The following is a 26,321-nucleotide window of genomic DNA, read 5'->3' as shown; positions in this document are numbered from 1 at the left end:
CCGCTTTCCCGATGGACTCTGTCCAGTTTCATCCCGTGACTCCGCCCAATGTTTGCTTCATCGCGTCATTTACTCCCCTAAGGTCTTAGTCAGTCGCGTAAAGTGCGCTCTCCGCGTTCTCTTCACTGCGATCGACACTGTCCGCTTACACTCCGCCACCAACATGGACGACAACACCGAAGATACCGAGAAGATGTCGCAAAACTTGACACCTGAAGATATGACGGCGCTTGAAGAGCTTCTCCGCCGCAAGACCGACAGAGTACCTAACGGCCTCCGCGCCCAGCAGACGTTGCCGCTTAAAGCCATTCTATCTCCTTCTCCGCAGCAACAGTACTTTCCCTATGAAGTGTAAGTCTTGTCTCTTATTCCCAATTCCAGTCAATAACTTGCTCATACTAACGACTACATAGTGCTGATGTCGCAGAAGGCGCGACATTCGCCGGTCAGCTCAAGCACCGCGGCGCCATCGCGCGGGCGATGCAATCGTTCACCCCCATGTCAGAATGGCCAGTTCAAACCATACTCGCCTACTTCACTTCCAACGTCAATCGTCATATGTGCTTCTCCCGCTACCTCAAGCAAACGCGTGTTCGGCTATTGGTCAATCTGGTGTCACTGCTCAACAAGACTGACACACCCATGATGGCGGTATGTCTTCTCGAGACCTTAGGCTATCACTTCACTAACGCCGTTCTACAGGCTTACACACTAGCCTGCATGGAATATGTCCAGCATCCCAGTCTCGGCGCCCATTTCGACCCCGCAAATCCCACAAAGCACCAGCTCGCCTTCGTCCAAATGCTTAAAGACAACCCCGATGATTTCATCGTCCTCAGTGGCGACGCACGCAATGAATATGTCCGGGCGAAGCTGACTACGTACCTCGCCGAAGCACGCAATGCATGTCCAGATTGGGCCCAAGTACCTCCCCCGACACGCGCCTTGTTCGACTTCTGCTTCAAGGGCGGTCAAGATCAGATGAATGAGATGGCGCAGAAGGTGTTGACTAAGAAGAGAAAGAGGGGAAAGAAGAAGACTACGCCGTCGGTACCGCAGGGCGATGTGCCGTTTGTGTATAAACGTGTACTGCCGCCGTTGTTCGAGTATGACGACAGTAGGATTAAGAAGGTCTGTGCTGGGAATGCGTTGCTAGAGGGACTGATTGAGGGGATGCCTGGTGTGAGGGTGTTGGGTGAGGGTGATGGTGCTAAGGGTGAAGAATACAAAGAAGCTGTTGAGGGCGGCGAAGAACTCAAGGTATCTGGAGTGGAGGAGCCAGGTGAGGGGTTTGAGAAGGGCTTGGATGAAATGGTAAAGGAGGGAGGTGGTGCTAAGGCTATGGCGAGTGTGGACTTGACATCGTGGTATGACTGGAAAAACGTGTAGAGATAGGTATGCCTGGCACTCCTCAAGCCACTTTAAGTGTTTGGCGGAACTGTTGGGTAGAAGCTTTTCCATCTACATAGGTTTATGAGACCATTGCCTACCCTCAATACCTTCCACGAGTACTTCTCGGGTTTATCGAAAGGTAGATGTCATCAACGCATCACTTATATGTTGTCATCGTCGTTACCTCTTGAATTGGCGCTGGGGGCATTCTACTCAAAGCCCTCGCGCATCTAAGAGCACAGTAAGATAAGTGCTCCGCTTTAGAGTTGAGTCGTCGACATGCACGTAGCCCGCAACATCGGCTCGCAAGCGACGCTAATCGAAACTGGCGATCTGAGCGACTTCAACGTCATGAGCTTGGACGAGCCTGACAAGTCGTATGAGGACGACATCGAGGAATTGTACGTGGATGGCGATGAAGATGAGATGGACATCGATGAAGGCATTTGCATTCTTGATAGCGCTGATCTGGACTTGTGGGTGAAGAGGGCTGAGTCTGGTATGTAGATATCCGGGTATGCGTTGCTCCCTTCAGGGTACTTTGGGTGCTTCGGTGGCTCATTATGAGGGTGTTTGCCGCCTACATAGGCTTGTGAGGACATATATCTTGCTCTGTACACTTGGTGAATAGTTTCCGGGTCAGGCATACAGTAGACGAAATGGCTCAGTACACAAGTAAGCCTGGCATCCTTCAACACATTTTCATCTTCTAAGATTGCTCTTCATTATAGCTCTTGCAGTCTACATACATTTTCGACCTTAACATCCACCCTCCGTATCCTCAGCGAATACCTCCTAGACCAACTCAACGCCTCACTACGCAGTTGCCAGCAAGTTCGTAGTCCTCAACCCACTGCGTGAAAAATCATCATATTCCATACATCCACCCCCATCCGATCACCCAGCCTGATACACAGGATTCTCGGTCTTATAATAAACAGTCTTGACCGGCTGCTGTTGAGACGCATACCTTCCTTTGGCCTTTGCGCTCTCCTCTCTGCTCTTCATTTTCCTATCCACCATCTGAAGAGTGCGGAGTTGTTGGTCGGACACGCCGGTCAAACCTCTTGCCTCACGCGGGATGGTAGTGAGGTTGCGGTGGGGATCGTTGCTGGTGTGACATGAAGATAGATGACCGGGCTGTGAATGTGTGACAGAAGGTTGTTGGGAGGTTGAAGATTCGGCGGCAGTAATGGCGGGTTTCGTATTTCGGTGTCTTGCACCGCGGCGATGCGCACGTGCGAAACTGGGGTTGGCAGCTTCTGATGACGTCTCATCTGCGCTATTGCTACGCCGGGGGGTAGTGGCTAATCCAGATGGTAGATGCGTCTCGGCGGTCATCTTGTATTTTCCATCCTCGCTACCTCCCTCCTTCACTTCCGCATCCCAGAAATCCATCAGCTCAGCCATCTCAATCATACAGTGCCCTTTGTCCCGCATATGCGTCTGCACAGCATCTACGCTTCCCTTCTCTTGTCCACAGTAGAGGCACTCGTGGTATTTGTAAACCACAACGGCCAGATACGAGAGAAAAGACTCCAAAGAGTAGAGTTGCGAAGGCGCGGGTACGAAGAGGCTGTGCTGTGTTGACATGTGGTCTAGATTTGTAGTTGGGGTGGGAGAGGCAGAGGGGCAGAAGAGACATCTTGTTGAGGACGAAGTCTCCGAATAGTCGTCTTGTGTATCTGATGTCGGTGGTTCGGAGTCGGTACCGCGTCCGCTGATATTGTGCACAACAGTTGTTCGAGGTTTCCGTATCAGAGCATCGTCGTTCTTTCTCTGTCGATGCGTGACCTCCTCGCTCTTGCCTTCCAGCATTCTAAAGTCTTGCTCGGATAAAGCAGGCAGTTCAGAGATGCGCCTTTTGAGATTGTGGATACTGTCACAAAACGTCAGTCCAACCACTTCCGCGTCTACATGCTCGGGATGATGTTACTGCCAGGGTTGATGCATGTGTGCACGCTGTAGCGCACTGCTTGTGAAAGAAAGAGAACATGTGTTGCAAAGAAACGCTGTCCGCGATTCCGATGTCATCTCTGAGATTGTCTGTGTAGTTGTTTGTTGTTAGGGTTGCGTGGAGAAGAGGTAGGTGGCTCTTGGCTGAGAAGGTAGGAAAGTACCTCTCGTATGAAGGCGGGAATGTGATCGGCTTTGCTCTAGCCAATCGATGTACCCAGGCATTCAAGTCTTAAATAAGTAAATCAGTTCACACTGACTGCTCCGGGGAGTACTGGCGACCACCAAGTTACGTGCCAAGCTATCCTCGGCGCAGCCACCTCAAGCCACAATGAGTCATTTCCAGTCACTCCCACGCATACTCACTCAACAGTATCCTGTCTTCCTGTTAGCTAATCAAACATCACTTTGAGCAGAGTAGATCCTAAAAGTACGTTTTCAAATCCATTTTTTAATTGTCAATCATGATATCCATGCTCCCGCCAACTTTGCTTCTTCTTATTACTCTTCCGTTCATCCTTGAGCTTCTTCGTCAGGCCCAGCCCGTCAAGTTTGGAGAGTACCTTCTCCACCAGCTTAGTAACACTACTCCTCCTCTTTACTTGTTTAGCCGGTAGAGCAGTGATTCCTTGATCTTCAACGTGCGGCTCGCCTTCTTGACTACACTGATCCTCATTAATGTCAAAGTGGTCGGATATGGGTGAGAATAATTGTTCAGCACTGCGGTGCGCGTAGAATGACTGGCCATCGGTCTCGTATCGGATCTTGGTGTCATTGTCATAGCCTTTGACGTAGCCCGGGCGAGGCACACCGCTGATTTGTGAGACGCGAGAGGGATAGTAGGTTAGTATCCCATTTACCATATTGATACACTTGTGTTGTTCGTAGATGGGTGTTTTTGACGATGAGGGGGCTGGGGTCGTAGGGACTTTCTGAGATGTCCGGACATGCAGGTCGAGGCGGCGGCGGGGTGAAGGCTGGTCATCGGAAATGACAGAGTCGTGGCGCGAAGAATTATGAGAAGACAGTGATTCCGACGACGTGCGATCACTTTCCTCGGATGTCCGAATGTGAGAGTGAAGACGTGTTTGTCTCTCGGTGGGTAGCGATGGCAGTGGCTTCTGCTCGTGCGCCATCATGATTGGATCCATGTTCTGGACACCGCGTCGGATTGACAAAGGCAGAGGCTGTGCTGATGACCTATTCAGTGCCGCAAGGTCCTGCTCCTCCTGTGACTTCCTTCGGTAGTGAACGATCGGTTTCATATTACCATCCCAATCGACGATCATAGTGCCCTGACTAGCTGGCCGATTGTCCTGAGCAGGTGCGATAAGGGATTGCCATGTTGCCGCATGGTCATCGATCATTTGCGTTAATTCCGTTGCAGCTCCATAACGAGAGCGAACTCTGGCATGGTGCGTGGGTCGGTATTGGGAGCCTTCGCTGTGATTGCGAATGTGACGGGAGATGTTGCGTGGTTGAGGTGACTGCTGAAGAGTGCAGCCTGTGTCATGGCGGTCGGCGCCATGAGCAAAACCGTAGAACGACATAGCGTTGAGCGGCCGTGATTGTTGGGTTGGGTTGGTGGAAGGTGTCTACTTTAGTCTTTGTTTCGATGTGTTCGAAACTGAGTCTTTGACGTTGTTGGAGTAGTAGAGCAGTGTAGTTACTGTGGGTTGTTGTTCCTGTGTGTGGTACGTTAGAATCGTATGGATGTTTATGGGAGGCAAGTTGTATAGACGGAGGGAGGCGCCATGGTATGTGCACAGTGCGATACGAACATCGCGTATAGTGAATTCAGGTGCTCGATAGTGACGGGCTGTGGACGAGTGATGCTACGACATCGATGATCGTTCGTGCGTTGTGAAAGTCAATAGTTGATGATGAATGTGGCAGGCGGTAGAGATTTTGAGATGAGATTAGTGTGAAGCGAATCTAACGCATCGTCATTAGCAAATTAAATACAATCCCGCTGGCATGCCAATACCCCACGTTTCGACATCGGTGGCCAACTTATTTCGAGCAACCCAGGTATACTATGAGTGCAATCTCTTCCGTCTACCCACGTTCTCTTACGTCTCGAGATGCATATGAACAGAAACGACGCAACAGATTGCTATGGAACATGTCAGACACAGGAAGGAAAATGGTATAGACCAAAAGCACAAACTCCGTGGCGAACGATGAAGAGGAAGAGTGAGAAAGCACAGCGCATGAACCCCGGGTATTACCAAGCTCCAAAGACCCTCGTGATGGATGAAGATGGCCTCAGAGTACCGAGAAAAGACAGATGAAACATCTAGTTCTTGTCCTTGCTGGATAGCTTGTCCTTGATCTTGCCGAAGAAAGAGCGGCGCTTCTTCTTCTTATCGTCAGCACCAGAAGCGATGCTCTGGCTGCCTGGAGTGCCCTTGGGAGAGACGTCCGAGTCTTTCCTGAGGTTCTTGGCGGGGCTCTCTGGGGCCAGCTGTGCGGCTGGGGCAGAGCTGGTGGCCTCGGTCTTGGTTGTCTCTACGCCGGTGGTGACAGTCGGCTGGGTCTGCTCGGTGGTAGTTGGCTCCTGCTTGTTGAATGCGACTTCGGTAGTAGAGTCGATGGGCTTGGAGGTTGGCGGTTGAGCGGGCTCCGATGCGGGCGCGTTGAGTGCGTTGGGCTCGCTGGAGGACTTGAGTGGCTTAGTATCGACGAGGGCCTCATCGGAGAGACCAGCAGCATTTTGGCTTCCTACAACAGCAGCACTGGGAGCTGGCTCGCCGGTAGCCTCAGTTGACTTCACTTCTTGAAGAAGTTCAGTCTCCATAGCCCGCTTCTCGCTGACAGCCTCAGCATTGGTAGCGGCCTCGGGACTGACGTGTGCCTCCTTCTGGCTCTCGGCGACGACATCCGGAACATCACGAGCAACGGACTCGTTGACTGATTCCCTGGTAGTGCCGGCTACGACAGCAGCAGTTGCACCGGCAACAGCGGTCGCAGCAACCGCAGCTCCTGCAGCAGTCGCAGCAGCAGATGTGGTCTCAGCAGGTGCGGTCTCGGTGGTTGCCGCAGTCAGTACAGGAGCAGGCTCACCAGATTCCTCAGATCTTGGGAGCTTGTCGAGTAGCTCAGACTCGACAGCCGACTTCTCTGCTACGGCCTCACTGTTGGCAGCGGCTTCGGGGCTAACGTGTGCCTCATGTTGGCTGTCAGCGACAACCTCGGGTACGTCGCTGGAGACGGTCTCAGAAGTAGCAGCAGGAGCAGTAGTGGCTGTGGCAGCGGAAACGGCGGGGGCTGGCTCGCCGGCCTCGTTGGTCTTGGGGACCTCGCGCAACAGCTCAGACTCCATGGCAGTCTTCTCTGCGACGACCTCGGGGCTGGATGCTGCTTCAGGGCTTGCGTGTGCCTCCTTTTGGCTCTCAGAGACGACGGCGGGAATGGCAATGGCGGGAGCCGGGAGACCAGTCTCGTTGGTCTTGGGTACCTCGCTAAGAAGTTCTTGCTCCATGGCGGACTTCTCAGCAACAGCCTCAGGGCTGGCTGCGGCCTCGGGCTCCGCATGTGCTGTGTTCTGGCTCTCGGCAACGATAGACGGAACCTCGTCAGCAGTGGAAGTGCTGGGCTCATTCATGCCAGTAGCCTCAGCAGCCTTCTCCTTGGCAGAGTAGACAGCCGCAGTGAAGAGACCCGCACCAGCAGTCGCGCCAGCGGCAGCAGTGGCGGCGGCAGCTTTAGCTGTGTCGCTCAAACCAGCGTCTCCGCTAGCTGCGGGCGCCTCAGAGACGGTCTCCTTCAGCTCTTGCTCCATCTCCTTCTTGTCCTGGACAGCCTCTGGGTTGGCAGACGCCTCGGGGTCGACGTGAGCCTCTTGTTGGCTTTCGGTGACAGTCTCGGGGACACCGCGAGGCTCTAGGGGAACTTGGGCGGCGAGATCGGCGGTTGTGCTGTGAGGAGCAGAGGATTGGATCGTGACGCCGGTGTCCTCCTCGACCTTGGCATCAGCGCCCATGGGGAGGCTCGATTCTGGGATCATGTTGCCCATGACAGGAGGGATACCGAACATGCCACCCTTGGCATCGCGCTCAGCCTGGGGAGTGAAGGCGAGGGGAGGGAGAGCGTCGGACTTCTCGTAGGAAGAGGGGTCTGTCTTGACTGTGCTGTCGACGGTGTTGGAGGTCAAGGTACTGGCATCGGGCACCTTCTCGCCAGGCGCAAGGTGGATGGGGTTGCCAGCACCAGCAGTAGCGGGGATGGGCGCAATACCGAATGCAGAAGCCTCTTGCTCGGGTTCCTTGTCATGCTTGACAGTCGAGTCTACGGTGTTGTCTGTGAGAGTGCTCGCTTCGGGAACGGGCTCGCCAGGCGCAAGCTTGATGGGGTTGCCGAGGCCAGAGGTAGCGGGAATGGGCGCGACGTTGAAGGTCTGCGGTTCGCTGCCAGGTGTCTCTGCGTACGGTGTCTCGGGGAAGGCGCCAGGCACAGGAGAGTTGGACTTGGCGTCCTTCTCACTCTCTTTGGGCACAGCGCCGGCTAGCGCAGCGGTTGTGGACTCGGGCGCGGCAGAGGACATGGTGTTGACGGGCTCCTCGTCGACGATGTCTTCGGGCAGGAGAACGTTGTTGATGATGCCGTGGCCGTCGTCTTCCTTGCGCGCGCTGTCGTTGGTACACCAGTTGCCGTTTACGACGAACTGTGGTAGAGTGTTAGCAGAGTCTGCGCAAACGGGGAAGCCGACGGTATGCGACGGGAGAGGTGCGCACCTTGTACTGGGTGTGGGTTTTGGGCAGCTCGACCGTCTTCTTGAAGATGCCATCCTCGTTCTCGAGCTTGACCGTCTTCCTCCAGTCATCGAAGGTGCCAGTCACGTAGACCTCATTGGCCGAGTGTTCCCTGTGCGCGTGTAAGCAGTTGGGCACGGAAGGTGCCTAGGCGGGCGTGAGGCAGGCGCGAACGTACCAGGTGAAAGTATATTTGCCCATATCAGCGCAGCGATGGACGTGGATCAGGGATTGCAGAGTTGGGGAGAGGGAGTAAGACCTGTCTTGGGCGCAGGGAGGAGAGGTGTGGAGGTGGTTGGTAAGTCAGGATCAGGAGCTGCGTCGGGTGGAGCGAGCTAGTTTGCGGCTTGAGTGCGCGCTCGGACGGTTTGGGGAAGATGGAGCTTGCGACTGTTTTCGCGCGACAAACAGCAGCGATTTCAATGCAGACACAAACACAGAGTCAGGAGCGCGACAGATATGCCTTGTAGATGCGGAATTGGCGAGGCTGGCGGTCTGGTCGCGACAAGGCGCTGAGTCTGCAAGATTAGAGACGGCGCCGCCAGCTGCAGGAAAGCTTGGCGGGATGCCGTTCATCGCGCGAGCCCTGGAACACGCGGGACCGACGGCGAGCATGTGCAATGACGAAACCTCCATGGCGTCGTGCTCAATTGCTGCGACTCTTCACAATTCTCAGGCCGCCGTGCACAGTCAAATTGTGCTGCGCATGCAATTCGTATCCAGCCGCTTCATCTCGCAGGCCGAGCGACACGACGGCCCCTCCAGTTTTGCGCCGCGTGCCTGTGCGCCTCCCATGGCCGGCTTTGTGCGTCATCGCCATGTCCTGGACCTGTCGGGATATCTGGGCGGATTCCGGGGTCGCACGTGAGCTGCTACCTACCTACAGTAACCTATGCTGGGTACCACTCGATGGTTTTGTCGTCGCCTTATCTCAAATACCGTCTGGAACGCCTCTTGATCAGAGTTTTCGTGTCTTTCCTGCACCGCGTCTCAACATGTTCATGGATTCACCGCATCGGTGCCCATGTTGAATGTGTGGCTCACCGCCAATTGCAAGGTTGCGCCTCCCATACCGTGCTCGTCTGAGCGACTGAATCCTATTGCACAAGCTGTGAAGTAGACGGCGTTTGATACGGAGTTGCTGTTGCAAGAGACCTGTCCGATGCTGTCTACTCACGCGGTCTTGCAGTTTGTAGTGCGGTGTCTGATGGGCACCATGGATGCGCGACTTGATGACGTGAGAGTCAATGCGACACCACAACACCATCCTGAATCTCGCTAGGCGACAAGAACTCGAGGATGTGATTTTAAGACAATCAAAGCTCGGAGCCGCACCTGTCGACACAATGTCTCAGCTTGATAGTTCACGACTCAAGTGTGGGATATGTTAGTGCAAGCTCCAGTCTGCGCAGGCCAGGCAGCGGGAGCTAAAGCACGGCTTGAGCAGCTATGACAGCTATCGCAGCTGTCTTGCCCAGGTGCTACAGGAGCTCTATGGGTGTGGGAGTCACACCAATTGCGGCGGCGAGAGCGGGCAGCCGTCGCGTAAATGTCACCGTGGGAGCTGGGAGCCTACAGCGTGCGAGGGATTCTAGAGGCCTTCTGGAAGATAATAAGCCCCAGGAAAGCTTGCCTCGATCCTTACCAGTGACTGCCCTGCCCGCCATCCCACACCCGTGATCGCTCCTCCCGCACACGCCCCCTCTCCTGCGCATCCTCACCGCGCTCCTGCTGCTGCCAGTCTCCTACGGTGCAGCCTGCCATTGCGTCCCCCATTCACGCATCCCTCTCGTCGTCTCTCGCGCTGCCGCTACGTTCTCGCGGGCCCTCGCAGCACAACTGCCTCCATCCCTGCACGTCTCGCGACCGACGTCAAAGAGCTGCGCTTGACCCCTCACCACCACCGCCCTCATGTCCCTCCCTCCCGACTACTCCAACGAGATCGCCACGCTCGACCGCGAAATCCTCTCGCACAAGCCCCACGACATCCTCCAGTTCTGCGCCAACTTCTTTAACCGCCGCCTCGAGTCGCAGCGCACCGAATACCTGCTGTCGCAACAGCACTCCAGTCCCCAGGGCCGTGCCGAGAACTCGTTCCCCGGCAACAACCCCTTCAGCACCTCGCCCAGCGCCGGCAGCGGCTTCACCAAATCCACCATGCAGCGTCTCGAAGAGGAGGAGGAGAACGACACCATGACGTCGCCCACGGCCTCGACCTTTGGAGCTATCGACTTCAACCGGTCCCGCTCCACCAACAACAACGACGCGGGTGCGAGCGCATTCGGCGACTTTGGCGGCTTTGGCGGCTCCTCCAAGAACAACATCACCCAGATGCCGCCTCTGTCGGGCGAGGGCCAGAACTTCCCCAGCAACTACAACACCAACAGGCGCACCTCCGTCTCCGCCGAGTCGCTCAACCCCGCCTCCAGCGCCGCCGACAACTTCACCCCGCCCTTCCACCAGAAGACGCAGGACCAGCTATCGCGCCTCAAGTCGGCCGTCTCCGGCAACTTCCTCTTTTCACATCTCGACGACGACCAGTCGGCAATGGTCCTCGGCGCGCTGCACGAGAAGCCGATACCCACAAAAGGCATAAAGGTCATCTCACAAGGCGACGTCGGAGACTACTTCTACGTCGTCGAGAAGGGCGCCTTCGATATCTACGTCAACAAGTCAGGCAAGGTCGAGGCTGGCATGGATGGCGTTGGCGACAAGGTAGGCTCCGTCGGACCAGGTGGTTCATTTGGTGAGCTAGCTCTCATGTACAACGCTCCGCGTGCTGCAACAGTCACCTCGACGGAGTCATCTACACTCTGGGCACTGGACCGCATCACCTTCCGCCGTATCCTCATGGACAGTGCTTTCCAGCGTCGCCGCATGTACGAAGGATTCCTGGAAGAGGTTCCTCTGCTGTCTACCCTGACTCCCTACGAGCGCTCCAAGATCGCCGACGCTCTCGAAACCAAGAAATACCCCCCTGGCACAACCATCATCCAGGAAGGCGATGTGGGCGAATCCTTCTTCCTGCTTGAGTCTGGCGAGGCCCAGGTCTTCAAGCGCGGCGTAGACAGCGCCGTCAACCAATATCAGAAGGGCGACTACTTCGGTGAGCTAGCCTTGCTCAACGATGCTCCTCGCGCTGCCTCAGTCGTCAGCAAGACCGAGGTCAAGGTCGCAACACTCGGAAAGAACGGCTTCCAGCGACTACTTGGGCCCGTTGAGGGTATCATGAGACGGAACGATCCCAGCAAGGCTGCTTTCGAAGGCGATCATGTGGATCCGCTGTCCAAGACTTCATAAGCGTGTTCTTGCAGGATTAGAAATACAGAATGCTCCACTCACACGGGAGGTGAGCGGCACTGTTATACACAGACGGAAGACCAGGGCGTGGACAATTGCGGCCGGGTGTGGTCCTGTCACTCTTCGGCGTTCTCGCATGTATTCCTACACTTCCTACTGTCACTAAACTTCGCTTAATGCCATGGAAGATGATACACCTTCCCCTCAGATCAGGAACGAGCTCTGGTATGAGCTGCTCTGTTACCTATACTCCACTGCGTACGATACTCATGCTTCAGACTTACACCTTCATGCTTCCCTTGGGCGACAATCAACATGTGACGTAGTATATAAGTTGCCGGGAAATGTCCACGATGGTTTCCGCAGCCCTCCAAGTCTGCGCTGCGTAAATGCCCTCGTGTGCTCCTGCCCTCGCTCGCTCTGATGATATGACATAATCAAGGTGACCCGTGCGTTGCCAACGGCGCTACCATGCAGTCCGGGATGCAGGTGCGCTCTTCCCCTCCAACACCACACCCAATGGTCTGAGAGCGCCCTCACAACTCTAACATCACAGCAACACGAGCTCTGATCGAAACCACACGAAAATCCTATTCAGCAAGAATAGCCATTTTCCTCTGCCAAGTGCTTCTGCTCCACACCGCCTGGTGATCGTCATGCAGTCATCGTGGCGTTCGCCTCTGGAGACATGGGTGTTCAATGCGTGATAGCGTATGTGGATGAAGACTCACAGGTACGTTCATGATGGTACCTGAGAAAAACTGTCGAACTGCTGCTCACGATTCCTAACGGAGCTTCAGGCCATCGAGGGCGGGCTACTCATGGCTTGCAGCTGTGCACGCAATGAACACTAACGAAGCGTCATTCGGCTCTCCATATACTTCATCGCGATTACTACGCCGTTGGTAATACTAGCAAGAACGTAGCACATCTCCACAAGACGCTTCGTGCCGTTAACGACTCGCCCTAACTACCTACCGAGGCATCGCTGCTTACAGCTCTCATGTATCAACAAAGCAAAAGAGCGACGGCAACCCCGAGTAAATGCGGGCGAATGCAATTCTCGTGAATGGGAACTCGCGCTTCACATCAACTGAAGAAGAAGTGATCGACTATATCTACTTTTCTGGGCAGCAAATCGTCATGTGCGCTGCCTCACAGCCCCGTTCCTCAAGACTTCGCGATTTCCGATGCAGTGTGCAGCATGCAGCATCTTGCATGCAAGATCGCAATGTTCAGAGCGTTGCTTTTGAACGATACGGGCACGGCAGACGCGCCTAGTTGATAGTGTAGCAGCGGATACCTACCCCTGCATACACTATGACGCATTCGACGGACCAATGTCTCTGCGAATCTCAGTCTGAGCTTACAATTACAACGGGCTGATGCAACTGGACAGGCGGTCTCAAAATCTCAAAGCGATCCAATGACCGGAAGCTGTGCATTTCTCATCGCGTGCACCTGCAGCTTATATGCAGCGACCGGGGTGGATGGACACTAAGACTAAACTGGGAAAATGGGTTTATTATCTACAAGCATGCCAACGCCGTTCACGCACAACTTGGCCGTATCTTCGTGGTTCAAATCGCGCGTGTCGGAGTGTGCGGGCGTAAGGAAATGGGTCTGGCTGCTCCAAACTAGCATGAAATACCCATGTGAGTATCTGGAGACCTATCTAACTCTCCCTCGCGGGTCTCACTTCGTTGCAGTACGCCTCGGTAGAAACTCTTGGCATCATCAAGAGATGTTGTAGCGGTCTGTATGCCGTAGCAGGCATGTCCACGTTCCCGGCGCTCGGTCGTTGATGATGGTGCTGCACGCATCAGCCACACACTACGTTGAGGCTACTCCTTCCCTCCCGCAACGTTCTGCGGGCCAGGGAGCTTGTGGCGCACATCGGCTTTCGTACGGGACGATGGGCGGTGACCGCATTCGCTAGGAAAAGCGACTATGCTCCACTGCCTGACATCGATTCGGTATGTACTGTGGCAGGGTAGTCATACCGGCGTGCGCGACGTACAGTTGATCAAGATCACACTGCAAAGAGAATGTCCACGTTGTACGCTGCGAGATCCACTTTTGATCCTCGATACTGGCCTATTTTGGGTTGGGTATGGTTCATGAAACATGGACCTCCATCCACAGTTGTATGGGAACAGCCGAGATCAGTTCGGCACTGGAGTCCCTTTGGTGTGTCCCAGTGTGGCTATGGCATGTGGCTTCAAGGTAGGTTAGCACTGATCTGAAGCATCGCATACGGTACCTGGATCTTACGTTATCTGTCGACTGCGTACACATCCCTCTACTTATGACCTAAGATCGTTCGCGATACATAATGTCTCAAGCAGCATCAACTCGATTCTTTCCACAGCTCTCGAACCGCCTACAACTTCGCATCGCACTTTCGACATGGCCTCATCCAGCGATCAAAAGGCATCCAAGAGACGCGTCGGACGCCAACGCCAACCACCCCTTGCACCTGGACCTCCATTCCAGTTTGTCGTCGCCAGCCACCCGGATGATTTCAAGGAGGTGGAGATCATGAGAAAAGTGCGGTCGCACGTCATGTACACACACCGCGAAACCTTGTCACCTACGGACACAGCTGGCAGTCGAGAAGGCAGTAGCACACCAAATGTCACGACACGCACACCTAGCCCAGCGACAGCCAGTACGAGCAGCATATCACAAACAAGTGCTTTACAGGCAGCCACTTCCTCAAGACATCATGGCAGTGGGTGGGAACAAGATGCGCATGGCATTCAAATACCATCACCATCTACCCACCCCGTGCGAGTGCTTGCCGCTCGGATACATTCCGCAATCACCGAAGCATCCCCTCATGGCCAGACCCGAGCCTTCGATGAGGCTCCTGGGTACCCTTTCCCCGGGGGTAACGCTCCGCGGCATGAGCTGTTGGAAGATTTGAAGCGTGAATGGATTAGCACTACCACTTTCTACTGTTACGGTTTGTCTCTTTCTTTCTCTACATCAAACACTCACTGATGGCAGCAGATCAAGCGTGGATGCAATACGTTTGCGGCAATCATCTTTCGTTCCTTAGCCACGTACACGCGACACTGGTCTATCAAGATCTCGACGACGGCCTACTATACGACAGTGATCTTACTGTATATGCGAGGACCAGAATGCTGGGGCTGTTTCATGGCCGACTGGACACTGATGATACCACCATCCTCAGCATACTCCATATGCTTATCAGCGAGATCGGTAGCCCTGAAAAGGATGCATTTGGAGTACATCAGGATGGCTTGGTGACCTGTGTAAGGAGTCGACGCGACGGGCTAGGCCCAAACATTGCGACGTTCATGACCTTGTAAGTTGTACTTGCTCAGTCTTTGCTATCCACTAATTTGGCTAAGGGTCATGCTCACTTGTGCCATCTGTCGCGGGCAGAACGAGTCGGTAGAGCTCACACCACGATTGTCTTCTGAAGCCTGGGTCGGTCACAACAGTCCGATCTCGCCGCTGTTAGCTTCCCAGGAGCACATACCCCCTCTATACCGCAACGGCTCAACAACTACCAACGACATCATTCGAAAGATGCAGAGGTGTACCTACATCTTCCTGGCAAGATGGACGCACAAAGGTGACCCTCATATGATCTCAAGCGGCCAGATAGCGACATGCGACGCAGAACTACAAGACATATATTCCGATCTGCTTCTGCTGCCCTCTGCGGAATACGACACACAGCCTGACTGGATCTACGAGAGCTGTCGTATTGCTGCTTTGATCTACTGTAGATCGGTAGTTCATGGTGCAACACTTGCGGATTCGGCGAATATCATGCACGCAAGCATATCTGGCTCTAGCTCCGAGAGCGTTACTCTCCTTGCAGCCCTGCATTCTGCTCTCGCCAAATCAGAAGTCCAAGCTTGCTGGGGGTTCGACCTATCTGGCGCTTTCCTCTGGGTAGCTCTCGTAGGCGCAGCGGCGTCATGGTCCGCACCGCACTCCTCTTCAGATGAGGCATTGCAGGCTTCAGCTTGGATGAGGAAGTGCTTTGCGCTATATGCAGTCAGAGCGGCAGTCTCGGTTCCTTTTGACTGTGCTGACGCCACGATACAAGCCTTGCGCACAATGCTGCAGGTCCGGCGGTTTATAACTGTCAAGATGGGCCCAACCCTCCCTCAATGAGGTCATCGCGCATGTCCATACTTGTTGTGGCTGCTTGTATTCTCACTTTCCTATTTCTCGTCATCTGTATAACAGTCGTTCCATTCACGTCACTTATTTCATTGGTCAAAGTCGGATGGCTGCTACAGCTACGGAAGGACTTTGCAGTCAGTTTCATCTTTTGTCATCTCTACGCCTACGCCGGTACGTACGACTAGGGTCATACATGCAATTTTCGTTGTCAACTTTTCGGTTCTGTATTAGCGGTTTCATGTTAGTCTGTCTGCAGAGCACGATGCTCTAATCAAATTTCATGCTGGTCATGCAAGAACATTCACCCTTTGGCTACTGTCATCTGTCCCCATGCAATTCATTCCAATACCATTGGGAACTAATCGGGATACGCGCAAGTCTCTCCCCGGCCGAAGCAAGTTGGAACGGCCGGGCAACAGCCGAGCAGCGCCCTGCAGCCCATAAGGCTGAATCGCCAGTATCTCACCGTTCGTACATTATATCCGAAGGAACCAACCGAGGAGCAGCGCGGCAAAGGGACGAATGTATGAGGCAACTCGTGACGACCAAGGCCACAGCACAGTCCACTTACGGTCAGATTCTAGGCCCTGGACACCTTAAACAATCCTTCCTCCGTCCCATGAACCAGTCACGCAGCCTTCCGCACCCCCACCGTCAGCAAGTGCTACACCGCAGCGAACATCTCCACAACGGCCGACCGACCGAGTGAACTGGTCACTAGCCACACCACAGCCACAAGTAATCGCGAATGCAGTAACGCGCGGCACGGTCTCACCCCACCTCCCATCTTACACCGTATGTTGGGCCAACGGACCAAAAGCTCGCGCAAAAAAAATACGCCATGGGGATACCGATGATTACCATCCTTGCCACGCTCCCTCCTGCCATGCAATATAGGGCTGAGCAGGGAACCCGATCCTTCTGCCTAGCGAACCAAAGTTTGGAACTTTGTGGCGACCTGCGCTTGCTGCGTCCTGCGGGCTGCGGGTGAAGATATGCAGCCTTGTGGGGCAGGGCTGCGCGCAGGGTAGGTGTGAGGGGTTGTGGCGGGGGTTTACGCCGCTCAGTATGCTGGCCACACGTTGCGTGTATGGTGCGTGGCTGCGTTTTGTTGGGGTGCGTGCTTACTGTTACGATGGAGATAACGGTGGATGGAGAGGGGACGCGTTTTGTGTCGGACGGCGCCGACGGTGTAGGACAGTGTGTGGACCGAGGTTCTCTATTCATTTTCTTAGGTGGGCTTAGAGGGTGTCGGGACTAGTTTTGAGTGCCGTGGAGGGCTGCATACAGGGTACGTACGATTGGAAGTTGTATGCGAGAATATGGACGGTAGAGTTGTGTGTGTTATCGCCTGGGCATGTCTTGGATTAGTGATCTCTGCGCCACTTGTTTAGATGTACTTGTAAATGGATTTGTGAATTGCACCTGCTCGCTATGCATATAACCTTACTTTCGCCCAGAAACCGCGCCCCGTGTACGCCCATCCCATGCATATATACACCTGCGCCATTGACTTCCTTTCCCCTATCCGCCCTCTCACAGCGCATCCCACCCCTCCTCAAACAGCGTCTTCTTAACCTTGAGTTCCTCCGCACCAAGATACAGCGGCCTAACAACCTGCATACTACCCGTCCCCAGCTTAACGCTCTGCCCCATGATAATACACTCACTAACACCATCAATCGTATCCGTCTTGCCCCGCGCCGCCGCCTCAAACAAATGATCCGGCGTCTTCTCAAACGACGCAAGCTGCAACACACTATCCCTTGTCTTTTGCAGTCCAAAACGCGTGATACCAAAGACCTCGCCCTTGAACGTCATGACATCAGCGAGCAGCTGCATGTGACGCGGATCAATGTCCATGTTACCCATGACATCTCCGATTTCGCGGACGATGGTTGCGCGGGCGGCTTCGATGCCGAGGACGGTTTTGACTTCCATGACGTGGTTGGACTTTGTGTTGTAGGGTTCTATTCCAGGGGTTGTCATGCAGTCGCGGAGGCCGTAGCCTTCGACGAGGAGTTGGCATTCGTACTGGCCTTGGGCGTTGGGGCTGCTTTCTTTCTTGATGATGGCGCGTGTGCAGTCGGGGTAGCCTTTGATGACGACGTCGGGGATGAGGGCTTTGACTTGTTGGACGCGCTCGAAGAATTCTTTGTGGTTGCGCGAGGTTTTTGTGGGGCGCTTTTTCGCGGCGTAAGGGTCGGGGACTTCGACGCGGATTATGGAGGAGGAGATGCGGACGTTGGCGCCGGCTTTGCCCCATTTGAGCGGCTTGTGGGCGTTGATTGCTGCGGCGATTTCTTGAGGTGAGACGTCCACGAAGAGTTGGTTGATGGTGTCCCAGTCGATGCGCATGGCGATGTACGCGCCGTTGGGGTGCCACACATCTTCGACGTAGGAGATGACGTCGCGCAGGTACGTCTTTTCCACACGCGCCTTGACGATTCGCGCAGCGGATTCGGAGACCTTGTTGGACAGCTCGCAAGCGATGACGGGGGTGGAGATGGCGGACGAGGCGTTGATGATTTCCTTGATACGGGGTACACCCTGGGTGATGGACATACCAGCGACACCAGCAAAATGGAAAGTCTTCAGTGTCATTTGCGTTCCGGGCTCACCAATAGACTGAGCACCAATAGCTCCAACGGCGTGACCGGGCTGTACTCGTGATCGATGATACTTGGTTAGGCAAAGCGTTATGAAGGCCTCGAGCGCGCTGTGTGAAATCTTCGCAATTCCATCAGCGAGACCGTACTTTTCAGCATCGGCTGCGGACTGCTTCCTGTCCTTCCTGCGATCGGGTTGCACCACTCCCAGGTAGGCAAGAGTTGTTTCGAGCTTCTGTGCTTTCTTGAAGATGTAGTCTTGCACGGTGTCGAGGAAGTCACGCAAAGACTCTTTTTGGTCGATGCCACCATCAGTCCTGTCGCGATACTCCAGCGGCGTTACGCCGTCGAGCTTGAACCTAGGATATTTGTTTCGTTCGGTATTCAGCTTTGCTTCTGTGTACTCCTTGACCTCCTGTGGCGTCAGGCCCGACTCGGAGTTGTCCCACGTCGACGTTACGGCGTGAGAGAATGTCCTGTTGAAGTGCACAGGTTTTGCCTTGCCCTCCATGTCTACAGGATCGAGGTTGTCGTCTCCGTACTGGAATTGGACTACGGTTCCAGAAGAGTTCCGAACAGTATCGTCGTATTGTGCAGAGAGATCTTCGAGTGATTTCATCAGTCGTCTACTCATGTAACCAGTCTCGGCGGTCTTGACAGCTGTGTCGACCAGACCTTCACGACCACTCATAGCGTGGAAGATGAACTCGGAAGGTGTCAAACCCGAGAAGAAACTGTTACTGACGAAACCTTTCGATGCGGGCTGACGAGCGGCTTTGGGGAAGTGAGGTAGTGTTCGGTGGTGGAATCCATCTGCGACACGAGCACCACCAATCATTTGTTGTCCGACGGAAGCAACCATTTGAGAGACGTTAATGTTGGAACCCTTGGAACCGCACTTGGCCATGAGCAAGGGTGAGTTCCATCTGCTGAGCTCTTCGAAACAGATGTCACCAGCCGCTTGACGTACACCGGACAAGATACCACCAATCCTGTTCTCCATCGTCTGCTCTTCGTCGCAACCGGGATCGCGCTGCAGCTTACCCTCCTTGAAGTCCTTGATCAACTTGTCGCACTTGGCGTAAGCCTCTTCGACGAGATCCTGCTTCTTCTTGTTCAACTTCTCTCCGGGGGTAACGTCGCTGATGCCGAGAGAGAAGCCGTTGTTGGAGAGCCAACGTGCAGACAGCTTGGATAATCTGTTCATGCCCTGCACGGCGTGATCGGGGCCGAAATCTCGCATCATGACGTAGAACACCGAGTCTTTCTTACCGTCACCAACTGTCGCCTTGTCCATCACACCGCACATGACCTCAGAGTTGCGAATGACAAGATAAGCATCGTTCTCATTCAGATCGGGAGCTTGGTCGGGGGTATTCTTGAACTGCTTGCATGCGGCTTCGAGGTTGATCAACACCCTGCACCCCTTGTATGGCTTCATCAGCAGGTTGAAGACCTGCTTTCCAGTCCAGAGTGCCTGTGGCTTCCATACAACAGGTGGTGGGATGTCGATAGGGTGCTTCTTTCCTGTATCAGGGTCGAAGGCTCCTTCTCCGTTAAACATGTAGTTCACAATCTGACAGAACGTCCGTCGATCGTAAAAGTTGTTCTTGTTGCTGAGGAGATACGCTGCAGTAATGAAGTCCTGAATGGCCGCAATGATGGGTGTTCCGTTCTTGGGGGTCGCAAGGTTGTATTTGACACCCATGAGCTCGGTAGCCTCGGTTCGCGCTTCTTCGGTTTGTGGAACGTGCAAGTTCATCTCGTCACCGTCGAAGTCGGCGTTGTAAGGATTGCAGACACACTCGTTCAGGCGGAAGGTTCTCCAGGGGCGGATTTTCGCACGATGACTCAAGATACTGAGCTTGTGTAGGGAGGGCTGCCGATTGAAGAGAACAATGTCACCGTCTTCAATGTGTCGCTCAACGATGTCGCCAATTCTGAGTCGCTTCGAAGTGGCCTCTAGTTTCTCGCCTGTGGTATCGAATCGTGAAAGACCGATAAGTGACGTCTTGTTAGGCTCCTTGTTTGGTCCCTGATCGCTGATGATGTAGTTGGCGCCGGGATACTTGTTCGATCCATTCTTCACCAATCTCCTCAGCTTGTCAATGTTGTATCGTGTGGCCTTTTCGGGGTATGTGAGGTTCTTCGCGATGCGCTGCGGGACAGCGACTTCGTCGATGCTCAGATTCGGGTCGGGACCAATGACAGTACGACCAGAGAAGTCGACACGCTTTCCAGAAAGGTTCTGACGGAATCGGCCACCCTTTCCCTTCAAGCGCTGGGAGAAACCGCGCATGGTCTTCTGAAGACCCTGTTGTTTCAGACCAGGCGCGTCGCTGTTGATGTACATGGCGATCTGCAGCTGCAGGAAATCCCACTGCTCCATCAAAATTTGGAGAGGAAAGCCTCGCGCCAGCCCAGCGCGTATTATGCTGCTGATCTGGCATATGTCTCCGATCTTGTTGGTCACATCGTCCTCGGTCGCGCCGCCTTCCTGCATCACGGACGGGCGGAGCGCGACTGGTGGTACAGGCATGTACTCCCAGATCAACATCTCTGGTCGCGCATCCTCGGGTATCATAGCCAGCAGCTCGCAGTCCTCCGGTGATATCTTCTTGAACAGGTTGAGCGCCCTCAGCGGATGCATGTCGTCCACAGCCTTCTTCAGGTGCTTGTCCAGATCGGGGTTCGCGGATTTGGCGGTATCGAAGGACTGATCGAACTCGACTTTGCCGGCGGGTGGCTTCTTCGTCTTCGCGGTGGATCGGTTGAAGGCATCGTATCGGTTGTGGATGATCTTGAGCGGGTGGCCGGGGACCTTGCGGACGGTGCCCTGCAGGGCGTTGCAGTATGGGCACGTCTTCTTCTTCCTGCAGTCGTCGAGAATCTTCTTGGTGACTGCGCCCTTGCGCAAAGTGTCCATGTCGGGCCGGCGCATACTGCGCAAGTATCTCCGTCGCTCCACCTCATCCAGCAGCACGCGCGAACAGTCTTTGCAGATGCAGTTGAGCACCTCGATGATGTGCTTCAGGTAGCCCACGTGGAATGCCGGCAGCGCAAGCTTGATGTGACCGAAGTGGCCGTTGCACCTGTCGAGGCCTTCGCCACACGTTCCGCACTTTCCCTGCTTGCTCGAGATACCCATGTGCGTGTCCATGGGCCCGTTGGCCGTGAGCGAGCGCGTGCCATCGGCGGCGGGCTGGAGGTCGTAGACATTGCGGTCCGAGACTTCGAGGACGGCCTGGTTCACGATGTCCTGGTTGGAGTATATGCCGAACTGGATGTGCTTGATGCGCGCGGGGATGCGGTCCACGACCTGCTGCTTGGCCGAGCTGCGCGGCGCCTCCATGGTGGCGGGGGGTGGTTATGCGGGGTCGCTGAGGTGAGTTGATGCTACCGGGAGTCGTCGCAGTGGTCGTCGTCTCGCATAGTCGTCGCGTCGTGAGTCATAATCTGGGTTACAATAGAGCGCAGCAGCAACTTTCTCGTCGCGCCGCTGCAGATTTCAGGGTGGGGAACCTTCCCGTTGCGCTAAACCCACTAATGCGCCCTACTGCGGGCTGATAAGCTGATAGTACCCCGGAAGGCAGTCGTGACCAGGAGCATCACCGCCTGGTGGCTGCCTCACCATTGACCGTCTCTCTGCCCCGCCCATAGTGACGGCGAGGTTTGCAATAACTTCGCGTGAATTACTCGCTTTACCCTTCTTCCCACTCCTTATACTCGAGCAGCACCTTTATCTACACGTTACTGGTTGCTCCTGCCTCCTGGCCCACGGTACTACCTACACAGCGTCCCCGCTCAACCTCACCCCGCTCAACTGCTCCGCCTCCCAACCAAGGCTGTATTCGCGTCACTGTCTGGCGAGACGCACTTCTCTCTCCTCATGAGTTCAAGTAGGCTTCTCATCGCACCATCTTCCATGTTCTTTCCCCGTCTCACTGACACCCCAGTCTTCCGTATCGTCCTCCGGGACGCAAAGCGGTACGACACGTACGAGACCCGTGAGTTCGACCTGCCGCTCAACAGCGAGTTCCCTATCGGTCGAGCGTCCAGCAACGCAGCCAAGCGAGAGCTCATGGCCGCACCTCATAACGCCTTCATCGACAGCCCCGTCATATCCCGCCAGCACGCCGTTCTCTCGGCCAACGCAAACAGCGGCGTTCCGGAAGTCTACATTACCGACAAAGGCTCCATGCACGGCACCATGCTGAACGGTCAGAGGCTCTCTGCCAACACACCCACCAAGCTGAACGATGGCGATGTCCTGCAATTCGGCACTGACGTTAACCGTAATGAGGGTACGTCCTCGCGTAGGCCCTCCAAACCTCCTCTTACCCTACCTTCTGAGCTGACACCAACCCACACAGAGTTCTTCGTAGCCCGCACCTACACTTTCGAGTCGCAGCTATCACGCCCCTTCTCTCTCGGCTTCACCGTCCCTGATGCCGAAAGTGACGAAGAGGAAGTTGCAGAGCGCCGAGGCAGCCAGATCGATCCTTTCGTCATCGACGACGACTCCGACGCAGCTGATGACCAATCGGAGGCCGACGACCAAGAAGAGGTTACCATGATCATGGATCAGGTCCTGCACCCGAACGAGCATGGCCACACTCTCAGTGTTAGTCAGGACGACTACCCAACGTCCGCAATGCGCACCACTCTTCCCAACGAGGACTACAACCCAGAGAGCTTTGCGTCCCGCCGTGACGACTCCCTCGAGCCTGCCAGTCCAAACCCTTCTAGCGATGGAGAAGACGTGGCCGCCCTTGGTTCTGATTCGGACAGCGAGGCTGGCAGCATCGATAGTTCCGAGATGCTGTCTGACTCCGAGCCCGAGATTCAGGATTCAGAGGACGAGGAAATGGAAGAGGTTGAACACAAGAAGCCCACCACATCCTCATCCAACAAAGAGAACGAGGCGTCAATCCACAGCCAAGTACCCCAAACTGTTCACTCCTTCCCGCGCGATACAACGACGCTTTCGCTCTCGGACGTATACATGCCGCAAGACGTAGCCAACACACAGCCGTCACTACCACGCTTGTACATGTTCGGCATGCAGGGCTCTGACGGCAACTCCATGTCGAACAGTAACGTCTACGGAGATAACGCGCCTCCACCTCTGCCGCCACGTCCCTCGGCGTCTAGGGCAGCACCATGGTGCGATTCAAACTATCGCTCCTTCAGGGAAGTGGCCGATCTTCAGGAATGGTACTCCGAGGGCGTTCCGCCAAACTACTTGGGCACCAACTTTGGCGACCGACCGTCCCTGTTCAGTCCGGCTCCTCTTGCCCCGATGGCAGAGGCGAATGAGGCTCGTGCTCCCATGCCCCAATTCACTCCTTATCCTAGCCAACCCATGCAAGCGAGTCGTCTGCAGACACCTCCACCATATTTCGTACCCGACTTCGAGACCTCCCCGCCGGTGCAGCCAGGTCGCCGTACCAAGGTATCCATCGAGGAGATCGTTGAGGAGCAGCCGCCTACGCCAGAATCTGTAAAGGATTTGAAGCGCAAGGCAGATGTACTTGAGGCAGACGAGCCAGAAGCCGTTCTTGACGAAGTATTGAAGGCCGCCATTGGCGATGAGCATGCAACCTCAAACTCAGTAGCTGCTGTTTCAGTGGATGATGCTGCTGCAATCCAGACGGCTGCCATTATTGCCCAGCGTCCCAAGAAGACTCCCCGCTCAGTCCTCAGCAAGGTTCTCAACAAGGCTGCGTATCCCTTGCTTGGTGCTACCGGTGCTGTAGTCTCATTTGCTCTTCTTTCCACCCTCCCGGATGCCTTCTTTGTGTAGGCTATGATGGACCTGATGGCAGCAGTCCATCATTCTTCTTTTCCGGTGTTCAGGGTAAGGCAAGGTGTACATGGCGGGGCGATTCGGGATCATGATATCGGTGGGAGCATCTACGGATAACGGCAATTAGTGCTAACGGCGTTTCGAGAGACGTCAGAAGAGTCGGGTCCTGGATTATGGGTGGTGTGTGCTTCGGGATCCACTGGCGTTGTGTGTTTTTTTCCTCATGTCACGCCATGGTGCATGACCATATTACCTTTGGTTTGATAACGAGTTATGTGCAAGAATCTCCCTATTAGATGCTACTGCGTGTGTTGTCTAAGTGATGCGGAATGAAAGATTGGGTTTACGCGAAGCTTGAAATTCTTCGGGACGCTAAACCTCAAGCGACTCGTGTCGAGGACCTCGGGAGCTCCACACCCACGTGGAGGACCCAGACGTCACGTCTTCATTTCTGTCAGACCGTTTCATGGTAGAGTACGGGTACGTGTACCAGATCTCATGTTATTGTTCTTGTTGTTGTGTATTTGGTGTAAACAACGTCTTTCGCAAAACCTCTTTCCTAGCTACCAACCGCGACGCTCCGCTGGATCCTCACGCTTCTGAAGACGTCTGGTGGACTGTCACTGTCTTCTTGATAGCATTCCAATCCTGCGTCTCCCTATCCAAAACAGCCGCCTCGCTCCCCTGGGTACTACCCCGGTCTTCACCCGACCTCATCCCTGTGACCCTCGTCCTAACCTTCGTCGAGACCGACGTCCAAAGCGGCTTCAATATGGGCAAACAAGCACACAAGACCGCAGTACAAACATGAATGCTAGTCCAAAGCTCGGTGGCATGATAGAAAACTGATCAACGTCAGCATAAACGACTCTCAGTATCAAAGCAATAGAAAACCTACTCTCATTCGGATCCTCTTTCCGCCTCGTATAAAACTCAACAATCCTTACCACATTCGTAACAACAACGAACCCACCCAACACAAAAACACCCACAAGCTGCGCCTTCGCCCTCCTTGCCATCTGCAGCGTAAACGCCGTTCTTATCGGCACAAGCAAGATAGCCAAATCGTTAGCCGCGTCGAGCGCGAGAAAAGCCTGGAATACTTGCGGCCATTTTCCCTTCCATTTCCCCTGCTCAGCAGCCACTTTGATAGCTTCAGTTGGACTATGGGAGCTGACGACGAAGGACCGGCAGACGAATATCATGGCGGCGACGGCGGTGGCCCACCAGAGCGAGGTGAAGATTATTAGGTAGAGTGAGGCGCGCTGGTGGAAGGTGCAGGTGCGGAAGATGCGCCGGTAGAAGAGGAGGATGGAGAGTTTGCAGGTGAATTGAGACCATATGCCCAGGAGGAAGGCGGTGAGCATGGCCTTACGGTATTGGATCAGCTGCGGGGAGGCAGCGGTCAAGTGCATGTCTAGAACTTCGGTCTTGGTATAGGGTCCAAAGTTTGTGAAGCTCTCTGTCGTGAAAGAGTCAGTGCATGGTTAGAGCTACTGTAGTGGTCATGTTCTACCGTGTAGCGCGACGATGATGGCGGCCCAGTAGACGATCAGGGTCCATATGATGAGATAGTCGTCTCTTCTAAGACCTTGCTTGGTCGATTTTTTGGCGTAGATGCGTGTGCAGACTGTGAGGCCGGCGATGAGGCAGCAGATGAAGTGTGCGACGGCTATTTGACCGTGGTAGTAACTGAGGCCTAGCATTGTGGTGGAGGAGTCGCGGTCAATGATCGATGGTCGCGATTTCGAATTCGGAACACTTTCTGAGGCTCGGGGAAGCGCAGTGTTACTTGGAGGGACGCCGATGTGCAGTCGAAGCGAATGAGCGCATATCCAAAGTTCAAGATTGGGGCGGTATATACGAAGGCGTTAGAATCAGCCCTGACGGAAAAATGGCAGACAAACGGATGCGATCGTCGTCGAGATTTGGGGCCAAGCTCGGTATCCAGATTGGGGGAGAAGACGGATATAGGGTGACGGCGCGATTGTCGGTGGTCACACCGTGTTACCCAAAAGACGTTGTCCGTTTGCTAGCGATCTCCGTTTTACAGACTATTCCAAATAGGTCATGTTTGCGCTCTCTCTTCCACTTCTCATTTTGCTTTGATGAACTCGATTAGTGCGCCGAACCAGCCGAGCGTACCTAGTATGATTTTTGAATGTTGATAAAAACAGTATGGGGCCGAACCTGGTGTTACGTTCCCACTCTTAGGCCTCACGATGTCTTGTCTTAGATCTACATCTTTTTACCTTTTTTTTTAATCCCTAGCATGCCTAACACAACTGTTTAGCTGTAGAGAGAGCTTGCTCCCTAGAAATTTTGTGG

At 54.5% G+C, this 26,321-nt stretch overlaps 8 protein-coding genes across 8 annotated transcripts; 4 read left to right on the top strand and 4 right to left on the bottom strand.

Annotated features, from left to right (window-relative positions):
* Positions 1-163: 163 nt before the first annotated feature.
* J4E84_001690 (uncharacterized protein) lies at positions 164-1,389 on the top strand (the record flags this gene model as incomplete). The annotated part of the gene is made up of 3 exons (XM_049384321.1): positions 164-351; positions 414-651; positions 703-1,389. 3 exons carry the CDS (start codon positions 164-166, stop codon positions 1,387-1,389), a joined length of 1,113 nt encoding a protein of 370 aa, XP_049247677.1.
* Positions 1,390-1,671: 282 nt separating this feature from the next.
* J4E84_001689 (uncharacterized protein) lies at positions 1,672-2,046 on the top strand (the record flags this gene model as incomplete). The annotated part of the gene is made up of 2 exons (XM_049384320.1): positions 1,672-1,891; positions 2,024-2,046. 2 exons carry the CDS (start codon positions 1,672-1,674, stop codon positions 2,044-2,046), a joined length of 243 nt encoding a protein of 80 aa, XP_049247676.1.
* Positions 2,047-3,806: 1,760 nt separating this feature from the next.
* J4E84_001688 (uncharacterized protein) lies at positions 3,807-4,715 on the bottom strand (the record flags this gene model as incomplete). The annotated part of the gene is made up of 1 exon (XM_049384319.1): positions 3,807-4,715. The coding sequence occupies one exon, from the start codon at positions 4,713-4,715 to the stop codon at positions 3,807-3,809; it is 909 nt and encodes a 302-aa protein (XP_049247675.1).
* A 932-nt stretch (positions 4,716-5,647) lies between these two features.
* Positions 5,648-8,303, bottom strand: J4E84_001687 (uncharacterized protein; the record flags this gene model as incomplete). Its single annotated transcript, XM_049384318.1, has 3 exons — positions 5,648-8,014; positions 8,085-8,214; positions 8,281-8,303. 3 exons carry the CDS (start codon positions 8,301-8,303, stop codon positions 5,648-5,650), a joined length of 2,520 nt encoding a protein of 839 aa, XP_049247674.1.
* A 1,710-nt stretch (positions 8,304-10,013) lies between these two features.
* J4E84_001686 (uncharacterized protein) lies at positions 10,014-11,402 on the top strand (the record flags this gene model as incomplete). The annotated part of the gene is made up of 1 exon (XM_049384317.1): positions 10,014-11,402. One exon carries the CDS (start codon positions 10,014-10,016, stop codon positions 11,400-11,402), a length of 1,389 nt encoding a protein of 462 aa, XP_049247673.1.
* A 5,709-nt stretch (positions 11,403-17,111) lies between these two features.
* J4E84_001685 (uncharacterized protein) lies at positions 17,112-21,536 on the bottom strand (the record flags this gene model as incomplete). The annotated part of the gene is made up of 1 exon (XM_049384316.1): positions 17,112-21,536. The coding sequence occupies one exon, from the start codon at positions 21,534-21,536 to the stop codon at positions 17,112-17,114; it is 4,425 nt and encodes a 1,474-aa protein (XP_049247672.1).
* Positions 21,537-22,109: 573 nt separating this feature from the next.
* J4E84_001684 (uncharacterized protein) lies at positions 22,110-23,990 on the top strand (the record flags this gene model as incomplete). Its single annotated transcript, XM_049384315.1, has 1 exon — positions 22,110-23,990. The coding sequence occupies one exon, from the start codon at positions 22,110-22,112 to the stop codon at positions 23,988-23,990; it is 1,881 nt and encodes a 626-aa protein (XP_049247671.1).
* Positions 23,991-24,807: 817 nt separating this feature from the next.
* J4E84_001683 (uncharacterized protein) lies at positions 24,808-25,699 on the bottom strand (the record flags this gene model as incomplete). The annotated part of the gene is made up of 3 exons (XM_049384314.1): positions 24,808-24,838; positions 24,888-25,455; positions 25,510-25,699. 3 exons carry the CDS (start codon positions 25,697-25,699, stop codon positions 24,808-24,810), a joined length of 789 nt encoding a protein of 262 aa, XP_049247670.1.
* Between the last annotated feature and the right edge of the window lie 622 nt (positions 25,700-26,321).

Source organism: Alternaria hordeiaustralica, assembly GCF_023758085.1.
Source record: "Alternaria hordeiaustralica strain BMP 2776 chromosome Unknown scaffold_2, whole genome shotgun sequence".
NCBI classification, from domain to species: domain Eukaryota; kingdom Fungi; phylum Ascomycota; class Dothideomycetes; order Pleosporales; family Pleosporaceae; genus Alternaria; species Alternaria hordeiaustralica.
This window is presented reverse-complemented; position numbering and strand designations above follow the sequence as displayed.